Source organism: Medicago truncatula, chromosome 4, assembly GCF_003473485.1.
Source record: "Medicago truncatula cultivar Jemalong A17 chromosome 4, MtrunA17r5.0-ANR, whole genome shotgun sequence".
NCBI lineage: Eukaryota > Viridiplantae > Streptophyta > Magnoliopsida > Fabales > Fabaceae > Medicago > Medicago truncatula.
This window is the reverse complement of record NC_053045.1, coordinates 62,117,490-62,138,241: the sequence shown is the minus strand read 5'-3', so window position 1 is coordinate 62,138,241 and position 20,752 is coordinate 62,117,490. Positions and strand designations below refer to the sequence as shown.

The 20,752-nt window shown below is 32.7% G+C and overlaps 3 protein-coding genes across 4 annotated transcripts; 2 read left to right on the top strand and 1 right to left on the bottom strand.

The window, feature by feature from the left end:
* The first annotated feature begins 3,474 nt into the window (after positions 1 to 3,474).
* LOC11425480 (VAN3-binding protein) lies at positions 3,475 to 6,398 on the top strand. The gene is made up of 8 exons (XM_003610193.4): positions 3,475 to 3,715; positions 3,846 to 3,908; positions 4,111 to 4,179; positions 4,286 to 4,643; positions 4,988 to 5,155; positions 5,553 to 5,602; positions 5,816 to 5,864; positions 5,962 to 6,398. Exons 1-8 carry the CDS (start codon positions 3,533 to 3,535, stop codon positions 6,168 to 6,170), a joined length of 1,149 nt encoding a protein of 382 aa, XP_003610241.1. The 5' UTR covers positions 3,475 to 3,532; the 3' UTR covers positions 6,171 to 6,398.
* Positions 6,399 to 8,569: 2,171 nt separating this feature from the next.
* On the top strand, positions 8,570 to 12,249 carry LOC11419626 (mannosyltransferase APTG1). Of its 2 annotated transcripts, none has more exons than XM_003610192.4 (8): positions 8,570 to 9,106; positions 9,487 to 9,591; positions 9,704 to 9,990; positions 10,704 to 10,985; positions 11,085 to 11,292; positions 11,454 to 11,605; positions 11,695 to 11,857; positions 11,949 to 12,249. In XM_003610192.4, exons 1-8 carry the CDS (start codon positions 8,789 to 8,791, stop codon positions 12,036 to 12,038), a joined length of 1,605 nt encoding a protein of 534 aa, XP_003610240.2. In that variant the 5' UTR covers positions 8,570 to 8,788; the 3' UTR covers positions 12,039 to 12,249. The 2 variants fall into 2 exon arrangements, with proteins under 2 accessions (XP_003610240.2, XP_024637919.1); XM_024782151.2 differs by having other exon boundaries at positions 8,571 to 9,106; positions 11,692 to 11,857.
* Positions 12,250 to 12,884: 635 nt separating this feature from the next.
* LOC11425479 (uncharacterized) lies at positions 12,885 to 19,555 on the bottom strand. The gene is made up of 5 exons (XM_003610191.4): positions 19,186 to 19,555; positions 18,879 to 19,034; positions 18,659 to 18,754; positions 18,113 to 18,233; positions 12,885 to 13,286 (listed from the first exon to the last, which is right to left on the bottom strand). The coding sequence occupies exons 1-5, from the start codon at positions 19,444 to 19,446 to the stop codon at positions 13,123 to 13,125; spliced, it is 798 nt and encodes a 265-aa protein (XP_003610239.2). The 5' UTR covers positions 19,447 to 19,555; the 3' UTR covers positions 12,885 to 13,122.
* Between the last annotated feature and the right edge of the window lie 1,197 nt (positions 19,556 to 20,752).

The following is a 20,752-nucleotide window of genomic DNA, read 5'->3' as shown; positions in this document are numbered from 1 at the left end:
TTGATGAATATAATTTTAAATGCTTCGACTTCATCAAATAAATTTGATTAATTGATTTTGAAGTGATCTATGTTTTGAGTTTTCACTCTAAATAAAATTTGATGTAAATATTTATTTATTTTTTAATATAACGCAATTAGCTTCTTTTCAATTCATTTTTTTATTTTTTTATTTATGGAAGAAGCTTCTTTTCAATTCATCAAAATAGTTTTCATCACTTCCAATTCCAATTAAATCAAGATTTATAATGAAAATCAATTTGGTCAAAGAGTATACACAGATCAAATTTTTCCTATAATTAGGTTTGAGTCAAAATTAATTTTCAATTATATCTTTTACTACTAAACTAATCATATTTTTATAAAATGTAATTTACAACCAAAAACAAACACAAATTATAATTCCATTCGTGATTTATTTGGGTAAAAGTTAAAACTACTTGCTTTATGATATCTATAATTACCAAAGAAGCCCATAAGCATCTAATCTAATTAACTTGTAAACTATGAACAGTTGCTGGCTTGTACATGAACGTAATGAGCACGCACGCCTTCAAGCAAAAACCCCACTAGTCTTGTATCCAATATCTATATTTTAGAAGAGTTTTTCTATCGTGTGCAAATTTGCACATGTTAAGAAGTTTAAATTAGTAATTTTGACTTGAAATTTGTGTTTTTTATATTAAATATGTAACATTTAAACAATAATTGTTGATTTTCAATGAAAAATTACTACTTTTAGTTACTTTAACATATACACATGTCAGACAAACTCATTTTAGAATATGTACACTATGACATAAAAATACTCAATTATCTTTACACGCTCTTTTCTAGATGATGAAAAGCTAATATTTATCGTCATTATTTAACAAGTATGCCTGCTAATCAAGCATTTGTTATTCTAATGAAAAATGCTTAATCATAATGATACTTAGCTGCCTTTCATTCATGTCAATCATACATACATGTCTAGTTACTTTTCATCAACATTGGCCCCGCTAGCATGTTGGGCTATAATTCCTCCCCAGCCACTTTTTGTAAGATCTTTTTGTTATGGTTTCTTATGCGGTGGCCCTCATGAAAGCTGGTTCTGGTCCTCTTGCAACTGCTTTCAATAGTTCAATTAATTTTGAGTTTTGAAGGTTGGGTAGCACTGTTTTGAGTTAGGGCAAAGGAGTTGGAGGTTTAAGTTCAAATCTTGATAAAGAGAAAAAAATATTGGAGTCAATTTTATTATAGTCAAATATACCACATCATAAAAAATGGTGGGAGACCGAAAAATTCCCGAAGGATTGTAAAATAGGAGGATCGCAAATTCAGTTTTAGAAATAGAAGGATCAAAAGTTAAAGTTTTATAAAATTGGTGGATCAAAATTGCATTTAATTTATTTTTTTTAAATAACTCATAAGATATATTAAGTTTTTTTTTTTGACAAATCATTAGATATATTAAGTGAAAATATACTTTAAATAAGTAATATTTTGATACAAAAATATTGATGATATGATAAATTGATACTTTTATTTTTGATAAATTGATTCATGTGCATATTTTTTTTATTACTCCAACCCACTTGATTGCTTATATGAAAGAAAACCCACATTGAGCTTGAAGTGTATGGCTTTCATTTAAAGATGCCCAAAAGAAAGGGACCTCGTTAGCTTTATAAGTTTATACTAATCCTACCTATAGTGTTCTATTATGGCTACCATGTGTTATCACTCATTCAAATCTTGAAGGTTATTTTTCTAAAATCAAAATCTATTTGTTAATGAACTCTTTCAATATCAAGTAGGTCCCCTAGTTTCCAATATCATATCAGCAACTAAACCAAATAGATATTTACAATAAGTGTAATACCATTCTGTCAAAAGAAAAAAGTGTAATACCATTTTCTATCTGTAACGTACTAATTAATATCTCATATTGCTCAATAATATTCCTTTTCACCAGAAAAAAGTTTTGGTATATGAGATATTTGTCATTGGACTGTAGCAATTTGTTGAACTTTAATAATATATGTATGTAGTCACTTTGCCTGGTTCAAAATTCATACAATGGATCAATATCAATTAACAAAAATGATGCACACATGCATGATGGTACTTTTGTTCCGTCCACTTGTGCTTTGTCTTCTTAGCTAACTTAATTTTATACATTACCGTAATATATGTCATATATAAAATAAAATGTCTGAGTGGAACAAGTGTCGACAGACAAACAGAGGACAGTAAAAACAATCTTTTACTTGTTGTGCTTTGGGTTGAGGCAGACAAGAGTTGTGGGGTTTGAAACTCACTTTATTGATATACATATATATAGCGGCTGATTAGGGATTTTGATTTGTAACATATGGAAAATTTGAGTAGATGTATATTATGTATATGTATACTAAGAAAGATAATTGATTATACAATTTTTAATAAAAAAAACTAATTTAATTGTTGAAATTATCTTCCAACTTTAATTTCATGATTAATAAAGTAGTTCATTGAGCAATTAACATGTTGAGTCTAGCGGAAGTAGCTAGTTTTCTACAACGAGACAAACTATTATTTGAAGTATGGTTAGAAGAGATGCCAACATTTATGATTTGTTTGGATTGATAAGTTTGAATTATAAAATGTTTATTAAAGTAATTAAGTGAGGTTGAACTATTATATAAACATCATGATATTTTTTTTAAAAAATTTAAACTATCAAATATATATCAAAATATAGATTTCATTTTCCAAAACCCTCCAAAAAAACAACCCTCTCAAACTGACTATGGGCCCGTTTGTTTGAGATTTTTTTGGAAAAAAATCTATTTTTCTAACTAAAAAATCACTTTTTTCATTTTTGTAGTGTTTGTTTAAGATTTTAAAAAAATCCATTTTGTAAAAAAAATCATTTTTAGCCTCAAAATGAAAAGCTATTCCAGGTAGCTTTTCCAAAATCTTTTTTTTTTCTTTCTAAATACAAGAAACTCAAATGTAAGAGTTTCAAATCTTAAAAAAAAATGATTTTTATGTTAGTAAACAAACAAAAATAGCTTTAGATTTTTTTTAAAAATATCTAAAAAAAAATCTCTAGATTCTTTTAACCCAAAATCTGTTTTTATTTTTTTTTAAGTTGAAACAAACGCACCCCGTAAGTAAGTGTTTACCTCAAATTAGTAGAGGGAACCAAAGGACAAAAAAAAAACGATTCACCTAAAAATTCAAGAAGTTAAATTAAATGAGAAGTATTTTAGAATTATCATAACTAAATATTGGATAAATAAGTAAATTTACTAATATTTCATTCAAAAAAACCTGATGTAAAATTTGTTTATAATAAAATGAATTTTGTAAAGTAAAAATATGAGTCGTTTGATGTTGATTCAATGGTAGAGATTCAATAATTGCATGACGACATACAGAGGAGCTAACATGGGTTCATGATTTAGCAACTATAAATATGCATGCATGGTTTGTTGAATTTTCATCCTGTTCAACTCATTTGTTTCCAAAATAATCTTGTGTTTTTGGGATATCATCACATTAACATGGCTTCAGAATTTAATCTATCCCCTTCAGATGCACACCCTGACTCAATGGATTTCCTTTCACTTGCTTGGTGTAACTTTGCTGTACAGGCTCTGAAGCCTGAGCCACAACATGGATCACTTGTTCTACTTGATAACCCTATGAAACAATTCGAGCCTAGTAGCCCCATGGCTCTTCCTACGGTGAATCCAAGTTTAAACTATACTCTAAATTTCTAATTTCATGTCATGTCATGTCAAGTTCAATTATTATTTTTTTACCAACCTACTCACTTTTGATCAATATTTGTCAAACTTGTATGATATGAAAAAGAGTGCTAGAATGGATGATGCTGATTTCAGGTCTATACCTCCATTGAAGTCTAATGATCTTAAGGTAAAGAAGTACACATGGAAATAATTTGAGAAAACAAAAGTGGTTGAATTGAATGTAATCACACGTGTCAATGTCGCACAATTATTTGACATTGTCACGCACAAACATATCTTCAACCGCAAGTATTAGACACACAGACACATCTTAGATGCTCAAAGACATTTCAAGAATAACAATTTATTTTTATGTTCTGTTTTTTCAGTCATGGATATGGATGCAGCAAGCAATGCACCCTGAATTAAATTACAATAGCAGTTTACGAAAAAAATGGGTACGTAATATTTTTCACTCAGTTTCATGGTGAGAGTTACATGCAAGCGTTACTAGTTATTTCACTTGAAATTAGTATAAATTATTTACCATCATATATCATGTAGATGCCATGGAAGCAGATATTACCACTGAAAAGTATGTCAATAAAGAAATGGTTTAAGGAAGTAAAGCTGAAGAAGAAAGAAGAACAAAGATTGCAAAGAGCAGAGGTGCATGCAGCAATGTCCATTGCAGGAGTTGCAGCAGCACTTGCTGCAATTGCTTCTGAAAATTCAAAAAAAGAGTCAAATGAAGATAGAGAGAAAGCAATAGCCTCTGCTGCTGCTTTGGTAGCTGCTCAGTGTGCAAAAGTAGCTGAATCAATGGGAGCTAAGAAAGAGGATCTTAGAAGTGTTATTGGCTCAGCCATGAATGGCACAAGTGCTAGTGATATCCTAACTCTCACTGCTGCAGCTGCAACATGTAGTAATTTTTATTATTTCAACTCATACTTTTATTTAATACAATTATTTTGAGACTATGAAGCACGAATACGGACACAGACACCGGACACGATTCAGTGTAATTATATTTGTCGGTGGGACACGTCTAATCCAATGAGTGTCTGTGGTTCATAGTTTTGGGGTATTACATATATATATATATATATATATATATGCTAGAATTAGCAAAAGATTTACAGTCATAACATGACCCCCCCCCCCCCCCCCCACCAATAAAAAATAAACTTTTTATGTCAATTATTTTTTTAAATTTAATATGGGTGAACAATCTGTTACTGAACAAAAATTGTTGGCTAACTGTAGCATTAAAAGGAGCAGCCACACTTAAAGTAAGATCAGGATCAAGGAACAGATTGAATGGGGGAGCCCCCATCTTGCCTATTGAAGACAACTACGATTTGGATTTTGACTTTGAAAAAGGAAGATTGATTCTTGCACAGGGTGCTGAGTTATATGTGGAATCACCAGAAGGTACTTTCAATGCAATTATAACAAGCCCTGCTCCAAATGTCATAATTCTTAACTTATATTTATTAAAAATAAAATAAAATTAGAATACCACACTACCATTCAATTAGTATAACCATATATAGCCTAAAAAGGAGAAGTATTAAGTAGTATTAAATAGAGAAATATTTTATGCCCTATCATAGTAAAACTTTTACAAAAGAAATCAATCACAAACAACCATCTGTATGACTTTTAAGTCAGATATATTAAAAATCAAACTTTTGTTATATATGATCGAACACTTAGGAACGATTGAATGACAATGTAAAATATTTTTACACGGTTCATGCATATGAATTAAATCCTAAGTATTATATGTTTTTCCTAATTTATGTTTACTTCAATTATGTCTCAACAGGGAAGTACATGCCAAGAACAGTGTCTATAATCCTCAACAGTGAAGCAAAGGTTAGGATTATGGAAAATTTATGTCTGTCTACTTTTATTTAGGTGAATAAGATTATGAAACTAAAAACATCCAGAAATACCATAAAGAATTAAAGACAGTACCGTTAAATTAAGCTTAACTTAATATTGTGATCAAATATTGCTTTACTGGTGTAATTAAATTTTAATTTTTCTGACCTTTGGAGCAATGAATGATTCTTACTCAAACTACAGGTTGTACTCATGATGAGGAAGCATAATCTGCTAAAAAGCAAGAAGGAGTGTACGTGATTTTTTTTTTTATTCCCTATTCTTTTAATTATTTATGAAAGCTTAGAATGCACGAATAACTTATATGGTAGTGGTTATTATTATTATAGGTATTGTAATGAATATGCATGCGGAGCTGTATAAAGGTTCAGAAACCGAGGATGATACATGTTATCTGATTGTTTTGGCAACAAGAAAAGGCACTTTCAAGCTAGACATGGTGGATGATCTTCGTCGTTACAAGACATGGGCCACTACCATCAATCATATGCTCAAGATTTCTACTTCTTTTGCAAAATATGAGCTCCAATTTTACTGAAATAACCATGTTATTATGATCACTAGTACTTTATAACTTATGTATTCATTTGCATCTTTAATCTTATATATTTGCAAAAACTATTATTAAATTATGTATTATTCCTATTATTAAATTTGAACAATCAGTGATCTACCTTTCAAGTAAGAAAAAAAAAAAAATTGTTCACGTTGGAGATCACATTGACTATTGATATGGACAAAGTAGTGGTTATATTTTAAGTGACAATTCTCATTCCAATTAAATTTGCCCAGTTGCTTGGAGATCATGCATTAAATCAGCTGAGTTATAGACACCAAAATTTTAAGAGTTTATACACCGTTTTAATCAGTTAATGTGATATAATTTAGGGAAATAATTTCTTGGACACAATGTTATTTATTTTACACCTTGAGAGAGATAAAGGATTGTTGGAGAGGTGTTCAAAAATTATTTATCTAGTGTTCGGAATAAGACCGAGCCATCCAATTTAAACAAGAATTGTCAATTGGTTCAACCATGGTTCATTCTTATAGTCGCGTAGAACTGGATCGAATCGGTTCAATCAGGATTGAATGTGTTATTAGTTTAATTCTTTTTGTTTTCTTATTTTTCAAAAAATAAAATAAATGATTTGTCATCCGGTTTAATCCATTGAACCATGATCGAGTGATCACACCGATTCCTATTTTTAAAATATTGAGTTTATCCAATTAAGAACTTGCTTATCGAAACACTATATAATGAGCACGAAGAGAATGTCCATTGTTCAAGATATCAAGTTGTTGTTAATCTCTAAATAGTAAGTTTAGTTAAAAGTATATAATGAGCACGAATGTCCAAGAGATCAAGCTGTTAATCTTCAAATAGTAAGTTTTATAGTTTTGATTATTTTAACATTATGAAATGCTTAACTTCGTGTGAAACAATCATGTCCTTGTGGTACCTTTCCCCCGGGGAATGTACCTACCGACAAACTGGTGTTTTCTATGTGGACTCTTCTCTTTTACTTCAAAATGCACGTTTAGTTAGCTCAAGCTCTATAATTTGAGACTAAGTACAAATAAGATAAGCTTTCTTTTCGTTATCTTCGTAGACAAAAAGGTAAACCTCACCATCTTCATCATTGTCCACCATCCAACGGAAATAAAGTGCTTATATAAGAGCATTTATAAATATACAAATGATAGCCTTTAATATAGGGGTAGCACTTTTGTGACATAGAGTTGGGTGACATTGGTGACATTGTCCAATTACAATGTCACAATGCTTGTGAAAGAGTGAGAAACACTAGCATTGTGACATTGTGATTGGCCAATGTCACCCAACTTTATATCACCCAAGTATTTTCCTTTAATATAGTACTAAGATTGTATTAACCGTAAAATACTTGATAGATCTATTAATTAAATAAATACATATACCAATGGAGCATTGCTATTGGCCGGAAATCATAGTGATGTGTAATTAAGGAAAAGTGTTAGTCGTTGTATCATGCAATTCCCATACCAATCAACCTAAATTGCCTCCTATCAATAATTCAACACATTCATACAATTGACATATTTGTTATCATTAGAATGAGATCGAACCATCCATATTTTAAACTCACTATTTTTACTTAAAAAGAAACTAAAATATGCATTAAAATTTGAACCGTTTTATCACAATATCTAATAACTACGAATGTATTAATTGCATTAAAGAGAAATGTCATGAACACTCGTTTTCTAGCACTTACTCTTTTATTGGGTGAAGTCAATGTGGATCTTACGACTTTATGTTGAATTCATTTCTAAAGTGTGAGACTCATATGAGCTTCACCCAAAAAAAGAGTATGCGTTAGAGTGAATGTTAAGAAGAGAATGTATGTGGCTCTTCTCTTGTGTTAAATAAGTCAATGTAGATCTCACGACTTTATGTCGAATTCATTTCTAAAGTGTGATACTCACATGAGCTTCACCCAATAAAAGAGCATGTGTTAGACTCAATGTTAAAAAGAGAGTGCATGTAACACTTCTCTTGCGTTATATTATTGATTGTGGATAATTTGATTTCCATAAGAGTCCAGTGTTGTGTTTGGAGACTTGGTAATATAACTCTTCCTCAAAAAAGAGGAAGTACAATTTTATTAGGAGAGTGTTTGTAGCACTTCTCTTGCGTTACATTATTGATAGTGGATAATTTGATTTCAATATGAGTCCATGTTGTGTTTTGAGAGTTGATAATATAACTCTTCCTCAAAAAGATAGGTATGAAAGAAAATGAAAAATACCTGGGGAGGCAATGAACCCACCTGGATTGACTTGGTGATATTGACTTGATATCTAAGAGTGTCCTCAGGTTCGATTATGTCAATTTTGATGGGTTAATTTAGCTTCTTCTAACCCATAAGGTGGTGCTGCACTCTAAATAAAAAAAACAAAAAAACAAGTTTAATTCAGAAAACAAAACGCGAACTGCAAAAACAACCTCCATTGCCTCTTCGACCCAAAGCCCGCCACCACCAGTTTCCGACGCCGTACGCCGCCATAACCTTCCATCTCCTCCCTCCGCCTCACATCAATCTATCACAGGCCGCCGGCGATTCACATCCCTCCTTCTCAATCTCATATGATTTCAACATCTAAATTGTAACAATGAGAAAAAGACGCGACAATTACAAAGATGCACCACAAAATAAACTCCAAACTCCAAATTTTCCGAAATCAGATTCAGATAAACGAAGCTTCCTTTTCTGCTTAGCATTTCGAATGCTAAATTCAATGCTAGTGCAGAGTTACTTCAATCCAGATGAACATTGGCAAGGTCCTGAAGTTGCACATCGAATCGCATTCGGATACGGTCACTTAACATGGGAATGGAAACAGGGTATTCGAAGCTATCTTCATCCGTTCCTCTTTGTTCCTCTTTACAAGTTCCTCGCATTAATCCATCTTGATACCCCTTGGTTTATGGTAATTAACTTTATTTCTTGTTAATTAATTAATGTTTGTTTAGTTTTGATTCTTATGTTTCTTGTAAGTTAGTGTTTGAATAAAAAACTTAATTAAGTTCTTAGAGATAATGTATGTGTTTAGATAGGTGGCGAGTTTGATAAATTGTGATTCTGAAATAATGAAAAGTTAATTTATTTATTTATTTTTACATAAACTATTTTTCATAAACCATGAACTTATAGAAAAATAAGAAATCAGCTATAAACATCTTGTGAACATATCATAAGTTGTTTGTTTCTATAAGCTCGCTCTTCGAAAGAGTCTTACAAGTGTTTATGTTAGTTGATAAACTCAAATAAATCAAAACGTGTACTAATTCTATGTATTGTTTTTCTTAGATGAGGGCTCCAAGGTTACTGCAGTCTGTGTTCTCTGCAGTTGGGGATTTGTACTTGTACAAACTCTCAGCAGTTCTCTTTGGTCACTCGGTTGCAAAATGGGCTGTATCCTACTGTTTTATTTCATTGGATACAGTGTTTCATGTTTGAAGTTTTTGTTGCATTATTGAATATAGAAAGAAACATTTTTTACAGATACCTTAACTATGTTTCTTAGATATTTTCCCAGCTGTCGAATTGGTTTATGTTTTATTGTTTTTCTCGTACACTGTCGAATAGCTTGGAGACTGTTCTTACGCTGGTGTCTTTATACTATTGGCCTTGTATGAGAACTTATGTGGTGAAAAGTTCCTACGCTTCTAGGAAGTGGGGTTTATTTGTGGCAGCATTAGCTTGTGCTATTAGGCCGACAAGTGCAGTCACATGGATGTATGTTGGTTTCCTTGAGCTTTTTAATGCACACGACAGATTGAAGTTTGTTTTTTTGGAGGTGGCTCCTATTGGGTATGTTTTCAAACCATTTATTAACAATGTTGTCAAATAACGGCTATATCGGCGCTATAGCATTGTGAAATTTAAAAAACTGTTAATAATTCACAATACATGATTTAGTACTAATGATGTCAAACAACAACTATAGCAGTGTTGTAGCGTAGTAGTGTTTATCACACGCTCTAATTTGATTTTGACCTAGGGAAACTTTCCCTAACGTGTTCAGAAAGCTTCATGGCACTAGGGGAAGCATGTAAAGATGCCCGAACTTTGTTATTTTGTTGTATTCTCCTTTTGTATCCAAATAATAAGATTTGTTTAGCCATTGAATTGAAGAGTTTCACTATAACTTACATGTGCCTTGAAATTTATTGTATTGCACTTACTAAAATTACATCAATTTGACATGTAAAGCTTTGACATTTCTATTTAAAGTTTGCAGACATTTTATGTCAGCAAATATCACTAGAAACTCAAATTATGGTGAATTTAAATTGTATCAGATTCAGTAGCCCTCTTCTTGGCTACATTCTAAGTGTCCAGTAGATTTACTTTCGTAATTCTGTGTTGCTTTTCCTTCCACATGAACTTTGAATAACTCCATTGGATAGAAATTCAACCATTTTAGGAACTACCAGTTTGCAAAAATCTTAATTATTACTTGGGATCTTACAGAATTCTATATCATTATATCTAATTTTCCTGTTTCTGTTTCATTCTATCAGGACCTTGGTACTTGGGCTTACCTGCTTATTAGATCGTTTTATGTATGGCACTTGGGTTCTAGTACCACTTAATTTTCTAAAATTCAATTTTCTTTCCTCGGGCGGAGACTATTATGGAACTCACAAGTGGCATTGGTACTTCACTCAGGGATTTACAGTCATGATTTTCTCTCATTTACCATTTTGTATAGCTGGTATCGTTTATTCCAAACAGTGGAAGTTTTCTGGCCTCCTTGCATGGGTATTGGGTTTCTATAGTATATTAGGCCACAAGGAATTCAGGTATTTCAATTTGAAAAGTTTACATATGCATGTTTACATGCACCTGGCTTATTGGTTTGACTTGATTAATGATAATAATTAGTAATTACTGAGATACAGGTTCGTCTTGCCAGTTCTTCCCATAGCTCTGATGTTCTCTGGTTATTCTTTGGCTGTGATTGAAGATCCCAGTGCCGGTTCCCTGGAGTATAAAGGAAAAGGGTTTTCAAAAAAGAAGAACAAATGTCCTCCCAAGATGACAGTTGCTATCTTATTTTTGCTTGCTACCAATATACCAATGGCTTTGTATATGAGTTTGGTTCATCAGGTATCTTGTTCTATCTTCTCTAAGTATTCAAATTATTGATTTTTCTTGTTACTGTTTGTTCTTCCTGTTTCTGTAAAAATCTAGACATAAATGTTAATTATTTTTTTTTTTTGAAGGAAGACATAAATGTTAATTATATATATTATTTATTTTCTCAACAGAGAGGACCTGAGGATGTCATGAACCACCTTGCTAGAGAAGCTTTTCAAGGGAACATGAAAAGTATCCTATTCTTAACACCTTGCCATGCTACTCCATACTACTCTATGCTGCATCAAAATGTGCCGATGAAGTTTCTTGACTGCACGCCAAGGTTTGGAATTAATAATTCTGGAATGGCCTCCAATCTTAGTCGAAACTAAATTAAGTTCATAATCGATGTCAATGTATCATTTTCAGCAGTGAAGAGAAAGGAGTCCTAGATGAGTCTGACCGTTTCATGATGGACCCTGCATCTTTTATGTCAAAATATGCACAAAATTGGTCCCTTCCCAGCCACATTGTTTTGTTTGATTCAGAAGAGCAAAAGTTGAGAAGCTTTTTAATTTCATTTGATTATAGAGAGGTAATTTACATGATTGTCCAAAGTTAATGTTTGCTCTAAATACTGGCAATTTGTACACGTTTTGTTTTCTAATTTAAAATTTCATCTACAGGAAAAAAGATTTTTTAATGCTCACTTCAAGGTGGACCGTGATCTTCAAGCTTCAATTGTTGTATATGTTAAAAAAGATAGCACCATCTGATCTGTGCAGCAAATGGCAGTATCGTGACCGTTCATTGTTGGTTGTTCCTAATGTTATCTGTTGTAATTTGATGTCTCTAAAATGACTTTATGGTGATTGATTTTGTATTGCTTACCAGAAAATTTTGTCGACAGATTGTAAATGATTCTCTAATGTATTTTTAGATGTTGACATTTTCTTTTTAAGAAAGATGGATGACCCACATCTCTCAGGATCGTTTTCTGATTGGCATCAGTAGGTTAGGGTTAATTACTGTCTAAGGGAACAAATATATAATGGCAAAACCATTAGTTGAGCCAATCATTCGAATTAGAAAATAAAACGTGTTAATTTTAGGTAAGTTGGCAATAATTCATGATAGCAATGTGTTAATTTTTAAAAAGAAATTTATTTAGAATGAAAGACTAGTGCTGAGAAAGGTCTTGTGTAGTCGCAAGCACAACACGTAATTATTAGTCACAAACCAATAATAAAATGACAACTCGTAACATTATTTTTGTTACATAAGATTTATTTCACTTCAACTACCAACTCGTTTCCCTTGCTCTATTTTCCCTATTCAACCAAAAAGAAATTCTTTGTGCATTCCTTTCCCAAAAACAGGTTTATATCGAGGAGAATTTTGAAGACAAATGTAATCAAGCATAATCTTCAAATCCATCATGCGTTCCTCAAAGGTTTTGCAAGTTATCATCATCTCATTGGATGTGTGGCTAACAGTTATATGTAATGCTTGTGATTATACGAAACTTTCTCTAAAAATATGCGCGGCAAGTGCAAGGTCTGTATATATGATATACATCATCTTTTTATAGTACAATTGATAAGCCATGATCACAGTTGTTGATGGTTACTATTATTTTTTGTAAAAATAATCATCGAGGGAAAGCAACTGTGTATTTCATAATTCATTTCTTACAATGGATCTTTAATTGTCAGCCGCCAGATTTACTTATGGCTTATGAATGAAATGAAGGAAAACTAACGAGGCAACATGGAAATGTTTTGAAAATAACTTCAAACGAATAGATAGAGCCATATTAACACAGTCACACAGGATACCCGACACCACAACACCATCAAATTAGGTAATTGAAAGACCCATCCATAGCAGAAGTCTTCGTGATCGATCAAGAAACCTTGCCTGCCATGCAGGTTCATCACTCTCATAAACAAACCCACTCTTCATGTACAATTTCTTTGCTGGTTCATTGTCAACGGCAACATGGACGTACAAATCTGTTATGCCTGAAAGACACACAAAATTAGAGTCAATGTAACCACTTTTTGGTTTAAGAAATGTCCGGTATTTATTGTCATGTAGAAATCCCAGGGTCTTTCCTAGTTCATATACTCAAGAATATTCAGAAAATTATAGAGTGCCTATAACTTGGAATCTACATGGACCGCAACAAATATATGAACAATTCACTTAAAACAGATTAAGACAGCAACCAAAATTGTTTTCTACGATGTTTGGCTCTTCATGGCATAAAAAATTAATAAATTAAAAAAGAAAATCTAATCAACTAGGGGTGTGTGATGAAAATGGTGTTTGGATCTCAAATTTAGTTCAATACAGTTCCGGATAACAAGTTTATGGAAACCAAATCCCCCCTACTGCGAGCCGAACATAACCAAACCTAGGTCAAAGCCAATTCTGGACTGGAGTTTTCTATCTCAAGGAACAATATTTTGAAATCTGTTGACAATGGCCAGAGTCACACCATTGTTTATCAATTTGGAAGCCATCCATTATGTTTGAGACCAAGATCATATGAAATTTGGTTGATCGACGTTAAAAATTTACAAGCAGTCAAATAAAAACAGGCATGCAATTTTTTCATAGACTGTAGATGACCTCAACCCATTAAGGAAAATATAAACATCAAAACATGCTATCTAAAACTATAACTAGCATAATATTGTCTGTTAGGATTCACAACATGAAAAACATAACTGGCTTCTTTCTTGCCATGATTATGATAGTTAACCTACTATTTACAAAAGAACCAAGTTGCAAAATACACTTAATCATAGTCAGTCAATAAAACTGTTTGAATTTCTAGCAGACAAGTCTCTTGGAAGGCTTGGTCGGAGAGGTTTCTGTTGAAGCAAAAATCTTTTTGATGAATGTTTTAATGATAACAAACCTTGTGGAATAAATGATAAGTTTTATGAATGTTGATCTACTGATGTTTGCACTTGAGTTTTTGTTAAAAGAACAGGAATCACATAAGTAAATAAAGCTAGAAGCCACCCACATTGATAAGTGCACTATATCTACTCGACAATGAAAGAATGAGTATATCATCAGTTGAAACAACAAGATCATATCTCCATGAAGATTCATAGCTCAAGAATCATGATGGAAGAACTTACATCACAAGCTACACAATAGTGTGCTTGAAGTTATGTGACAAAACTCACATTGAGTTTTATGCTATATGATAAAAGGAAATATGCATACAAGCTAGGAAGATTCTCAGAACCTCCTCAAAGTATCACACTTCCAAAACTTCTGAAGATAAGAAGTTCTGAGTTCAGAATGTTCATATGAACAGAGATCAGAATGTTCATATGAATGGATTTCATAATAATCATGAACATTAACCTTGAACATATCCAGAAATAATAAAGGATTACTTCATGGATAAACAAGAATATTTAAAGTCATCAGTTGCATGCAGTGATGAACTAGATGCAAAGAAATATTCTTTTGGACTTCAAAGAAAGAATCATCTTGTTTGCCAAAACAAATGATTTCTCATTTATATGCTTCAAGTAGCTTTTGAAGGAAATAAATAAACAACCTTCATAAGGTTCAAAGTGTTGAATAACATCAGAATGTTCAACATAAAATACAACCGTCAAAAAGGAAGGAACCCAGAAGAAACATTATGATGTTCATCTGTATGAAATCAGAAGGAGTTCAGAAGGTTGTTCAGAAGGTTGCTCAGAAGGTTCATTAGAGCAAACCCATAAAATCAATGTCCACACCAAGAACATGCAAGAACATATGTGACATGAACATATCTTATGCAGACAATGATTTTGACTTTGGATCAAGAAATCATTAAAGACATCTATGGTGATTAAAGGATTAATGGATAGTTCTTGGTATTTGTGCGTTTTTGAGTGATTAACCAAGACACAAATAAAGTTTAAATAATACCAAGATACAAGAAATCAAAAGACATTGAATCCATGAACTAATTCTGAAGTTCAGAAAGTTAGTTCAGAATGTTGATCAAAGAGCTGATCAGAACGTTCTGATGATAATTCAGAAGGTTGTTCATAAGCAAACCCAAAATCATCAAGAACATGAAGAACATGCAAACTACAACGTGACATAAATATATGTCCAGGAAAGTACAGTTGCATGGATGTATCAGCAATAAAGGCTTGGACAAGCAAAAGTGTCAAAAAGGTGTTCAAGGTTCATTCAAGACTATGAACACTTGAAGTTCTAGGAATATTCCAAAGAGGATATTATCTTAGATGTTACTTTACTGCACTTCAGTTGTGTCTCTACTAGTAGGATTGATTACATCAAAAGTAGTCCTACAAATCATCCTAAAGTAAGATCAAATGAAACATTCTGATGATCAGAATGTTCACTCCTGCACATGCTTCTAACTATGAACAGTGTAGTTGGTAGAAAGAAGAAAAAGTTAGCAAAAGGAGATCTTGCATCAGATATAACTTGTACTCTGAACAAAATCTAGCAAATCTCCTAGAAGCATGAACCTGAAGTTGCAGACCCACTATCCTCTCTCTCCTGCACAAAGACCAAGACATATTTGAATCAACTTTATCCTACTTTATCCAGCAACTTTTGATGCATATGGAAAAGTTACTTTTTGGTGGATAAAGCCCAACAAATCTCATGCCACGCCTTGAACAAACCCAGAAACTCATCAGACATTCATCATTGATGAACCCATATGAAGAACGTCATGAATATGAACATTCTGATGTTCATCCTGGGAACACAACATTTTGATGGTCAGAATGTTCACCCAGATTTTCAAGTAAAAGCTTGTGGGGTGCATGACACGTGGCATAACACCATTGGGCACCTCACAACGGCTATATGAGCCCAAAGACTCTATAAATAGAGATCAAGACCTTAACAAAACTTGCACCATTGCAAAGCATACAAATAAATAACTTGAGATTGTTTTCAGCTCTTGCAATTGAAATTGATCAATCACTGAAGGCTTTTGTTACCTTCCCATAAGTGCACATCAATACTCTCTGTTATCTTTCTTAAAGATAACTTCTTCTTCTTCCCTCTCCTCTGAATTGATCATCACTGAAGATTATTTATATCTTTTTGTAGTGCAAATCAATTCTTTTTGTTATCTCTTTAAAGATAACTCTTCCTTCCTTTCTTCTCTTGTCTGATCTCAATCATTCAAGCTTCAAACATCTTGTAAAGTCTCATCTAACTTTAGGGGTAATAAAGTGTTAGTTTGAGCTAAAGGTGCAAAAGTCTAAGTGGGTAACTTAGCAAGAAGAAAAGAAAGTCTCATCTAGCTTTAGGGGTACTAAAGTGTTAGTTTGAGCAAAGATTGTAAAAGTCTAAGTGGTCAACTTAGAAACATGATGCAAGTCTGCTGAGGCTTAGAGAATAAAGAGGTGTAAGTGTTTAGGTGAGCACGAATTGTAAGGTGCAGGATTTGAGAGGTTATCTCAAGCATCATAGTGGAAACTCTCACAAGATTGTGAGGAGTGGACTAACCCACATTGGGGGAACCACTATAAATCTCTGTGCGTTTATTCTCTCTTCCCTATACTCTTTACTTACTGCAAACACAAAAACACACAAACACAGTTACTTGATTAAAACAGTTTTGCATAATCTGCACAACAACGTCAGAACGTTCTGAAGCAATTTCACTAACTTAACTTTTCCAAGTAATCCACTTGAGAATTAATTTTAAATTGCAGGTTAATTTTTTAAAGGATCACAATTCAAACCCCCCTTTCTTATGATTATTTTACCTACTTCAGTTTCATCATCAACGAGACTCGTTTTGTAGAGCTACAAGTATACTGCTCCAGTATAATAGTTATGAATATTGAAATTATTTGGCTCTAAAATACATGCTGAGAGTAGTATATTCAAGGATCGTCTCCAAGACTTCCTAATTATCACTGGACATGCAATATTTTGATTAATAGGACCCAAATTTGGTGAGCAGGTAAAGAAATTCTAAATTAGAAAGTATTTTCCTAATGAAAACAATGAATGTTTTTTTCCCACTAGACGAAGTTGGTTACATTGATTGAACAACGACACCATTACTACTGTCATCAATAATAAGACTCATTTTGCAGGGATGCAAGTATATTACTCCAATATAAAGTTCTGAATATTGAAATTATTTAGCTCTAAATTACATGATGAGAGTATTACAATCAAAGATCATCTCTACGAGTTCATATCATGGGACATCCAATAATATGATTTTTATTTTATTTTTTGTTACAAAATATAGGATGGGGTTCTAGGGAGTTGAACTGCCATCCAATAATATGATTAAATTGACCAAAATTAGGTGAGTAGGTAAAGAAATTCTAAATTAAAAAACATTTTCTCTACTCAAAACAATTAAAGACTTCTTCTACTAGACAAAATTGGTACATAGATTGAGCAACACCCTTAACTCCTAGCATGGATCATATATAAAGATATACTATTTAACTCAAAATTTCGTTTAATAGTCTGACTTATAATTTTCTTTAGCCTTATTCTACCTCTAACCTATGAACTATCCTCCAAATAAAAATTATGTGGACCTTTATTACACGTGTTCATTTTCCGTATAAATACAAATAGTTAGGATTAAGGACTAAGAGCTCCCTGATATCTAATCAAGTTGAACAACTAAGTACCAAATCCTTTTTAAGGCACAAGACCAACACTTACAAGTACGATTGAATTCCCTGATAGTATCTAATTGGTAATGGCAGTGGCACTCGAAAAAGGTGCGCATAAATAGACCATTTTCAAGGCAGTGAAAACAACAATAGCAATGTCCATTTAGCAGTTGACTGATTCTTACCCCAATTACGAGCAACTGACTTTGACTTTTCAAGAAGTTCATATGCCAACCCATTTCTGTGCAACTCTCTAGCAACACATACATTACTAAGGTACGCCCTTGTAGTATCAGCTCCACTAACCTGACAGTAAAACATTATACAATTTGATGGAGGAAGCATTGAACAAATTAGTCACCATAGAAGAGTTATCAATTTTCATATCAAAAGTCAAAACTTGATCATCCAAAACAAGCTTAAGGGCCTGTATGGATTGAATTATTTGAACTTATCTACTATAAGCACTTATGAAACTATTTGGGAGAGCTTATGAAAATGATTTATGAAGTGTTCATGACTTGATTTCAGCTTATTTCCATAAGCTCTCCATGACAACTTATGTAAACAACTTATAGTTTATATGAAAACAGTTGATTTTATTTCATCCTTTGTTATAAAAATGGCTTATAAATAAGCACTTATACAATAAGCGTTTGTCATTTATCCGGACAGAACATAAACACACGTACAACTTATAGACTTAGAAATCTAGAATGTTTGAAAAATACCTCTGGCTTCATTCCTACAATTTCATCAGGAAGACTCAAGCACTGATTAAGATCAAGAGAACCAACTACAACCCTGTCTTCTCCACTAGCAGAATACTAAAAAATTTCAATAAAAACAAAGTCAATTTTGTTATTAAGAAACAATAAACCAAAGACCGATAAACAAATATACATTACAAAACACATTTCCATTGAATTAAAATCAAGGAAATAAACAAACCTTACATGAAGAACATAAATCATCGTAGAGGCTAGATAAATGTGACATAGGAAGAGAAGCATTTATGCAAGAAACTCTTCTAAAGGCCTTATTTTTCCCTGAAACACGCTCCTTAAGTGCTTCAAACTCACGTTCAGCCAAGTACTTAGCATGATCCTAACAGAACTTGACAAACACGAAAAACCCATCTTTTATCACAATCCAAACACACCCTTTTGCAATTCAGTAGCTAAAAACAATAACAGTAGCTAAAATTTCATATTTTTACAAAAATTGAAAGAAAAAAAAATGGAGTGAAAAAACTCACTTGGAGTCCGAAAGTGTCTGGACGAAATTGGTTGAAGGAACGAACACGAAGAGAGGAAGCAGCCCAGAATTCATCATCGTAGAAAGATTCAGCGATTGTGATCAAAGAGGTGTCGATTTTTTGGGTGCAAATGTTTGTGGAACAAGCATAGGATTGGATTTGAGTTCTAAGGTTAGAAATTGAACATGTTAATGCAGAATTTGGAAATGGATAAGATGAATGAATTGGAGGAAAAGAACAGAGTGAAGAAAGGATTGTCATTTTTGTTGTTGTGTTCGTGGCTGCATCTGCTTCTTGTTCTTGTTTTCGATAAGTGTCTTTGTTTCTATTTGGTGAAACTATCAACACACACACAAGAGAATTCAGTTTTTAGATTTCATAACAACTTGTTTCTATAGTGGGACACCTTAATGTGGTCATGGTAGAGAATGATTTCTAACCATTGGAATGATCGATGTGTGCAAGTTTGACTTATCCAATGGTGTATCCTCACTATTGACACTAAATTAATTTTTCATTCACCCTTTCTTCTTATTTACTACTACTTCCTAGTAGAGTAGGGTGGTACTCCTGCTATAATTCTAGTTTGTTTCTTGCCGGTTTTTCAAGGTATATTTTAGGTTCAGATGATATCTTGCTTGCTGAGTTTTTTTCTATCTATCATGGTTCAGATTATCCTGTTTGCATTAATTTGATTAATGACCCCATTGACGGTTACCATATCTATGTGGTTCTTATTTAAGACATAAAACATTTGCACCTTCAAAGTAACATTACGGTTTCTCATACACTTAAAGAATTAAGGGGAACCAATGTGCAGATTTCATGTCGAAACTTGTAGCTTCTTCTGATGTTGGCCTCCTTCTTCCATGAAGCGCCACCTCCTCGTCTCGTCATCCTTCTCATAAGCGATGTTGTTGGCACTTTCATCCTCCGGTTAGCTTGTTTTTTTTTTTTTTTTGTCTTTTTTTTTTATATTTTTGTTTATCATTGTAACAAAAAACAAATCAGCTGCAACGGAAGAAGTAGTATAAGGAGGACAATCCTCAATTTGAATTGTATCTGAAAAAGATAAAGAAAACTTAGCTAAAAAACATGAGCAGCTACATTTCCATGGCTCAAAGAAAAAAAAAAGGGAAAATGGGATACGCAAACATCATATCAAAGTAAGATTGATTATTTAAAAGGTTGTGGGAACTATGAACCACATTATGTGAATCACCTTGAAACTTCACCTCCGAAAACCTCATATCTTTAGAAAACATAATTGCCAACCTTTCTTTTGAAGAAGAACATAATTGTCAACTTTACATTCAAAGTTTTAGCTATATCATAATTCGGAAAGTTTTCGACACACCAAGTGGCAGGTGTTGTAACATATCCATCTGAATATTTAATAACCACATATATATCCCACATATTGTTAATCAAGCCAGCAACATCATTAATTTTATAGTAATGTTGGAGGAGGGGGTTTCAAGAACTGGAAAAAAGAAAGGCTCGCAATTATGATATATTACATGTGTTTGGAATGTGCTCCTCCTAATGTCTCGGCTTAGATTCTCCA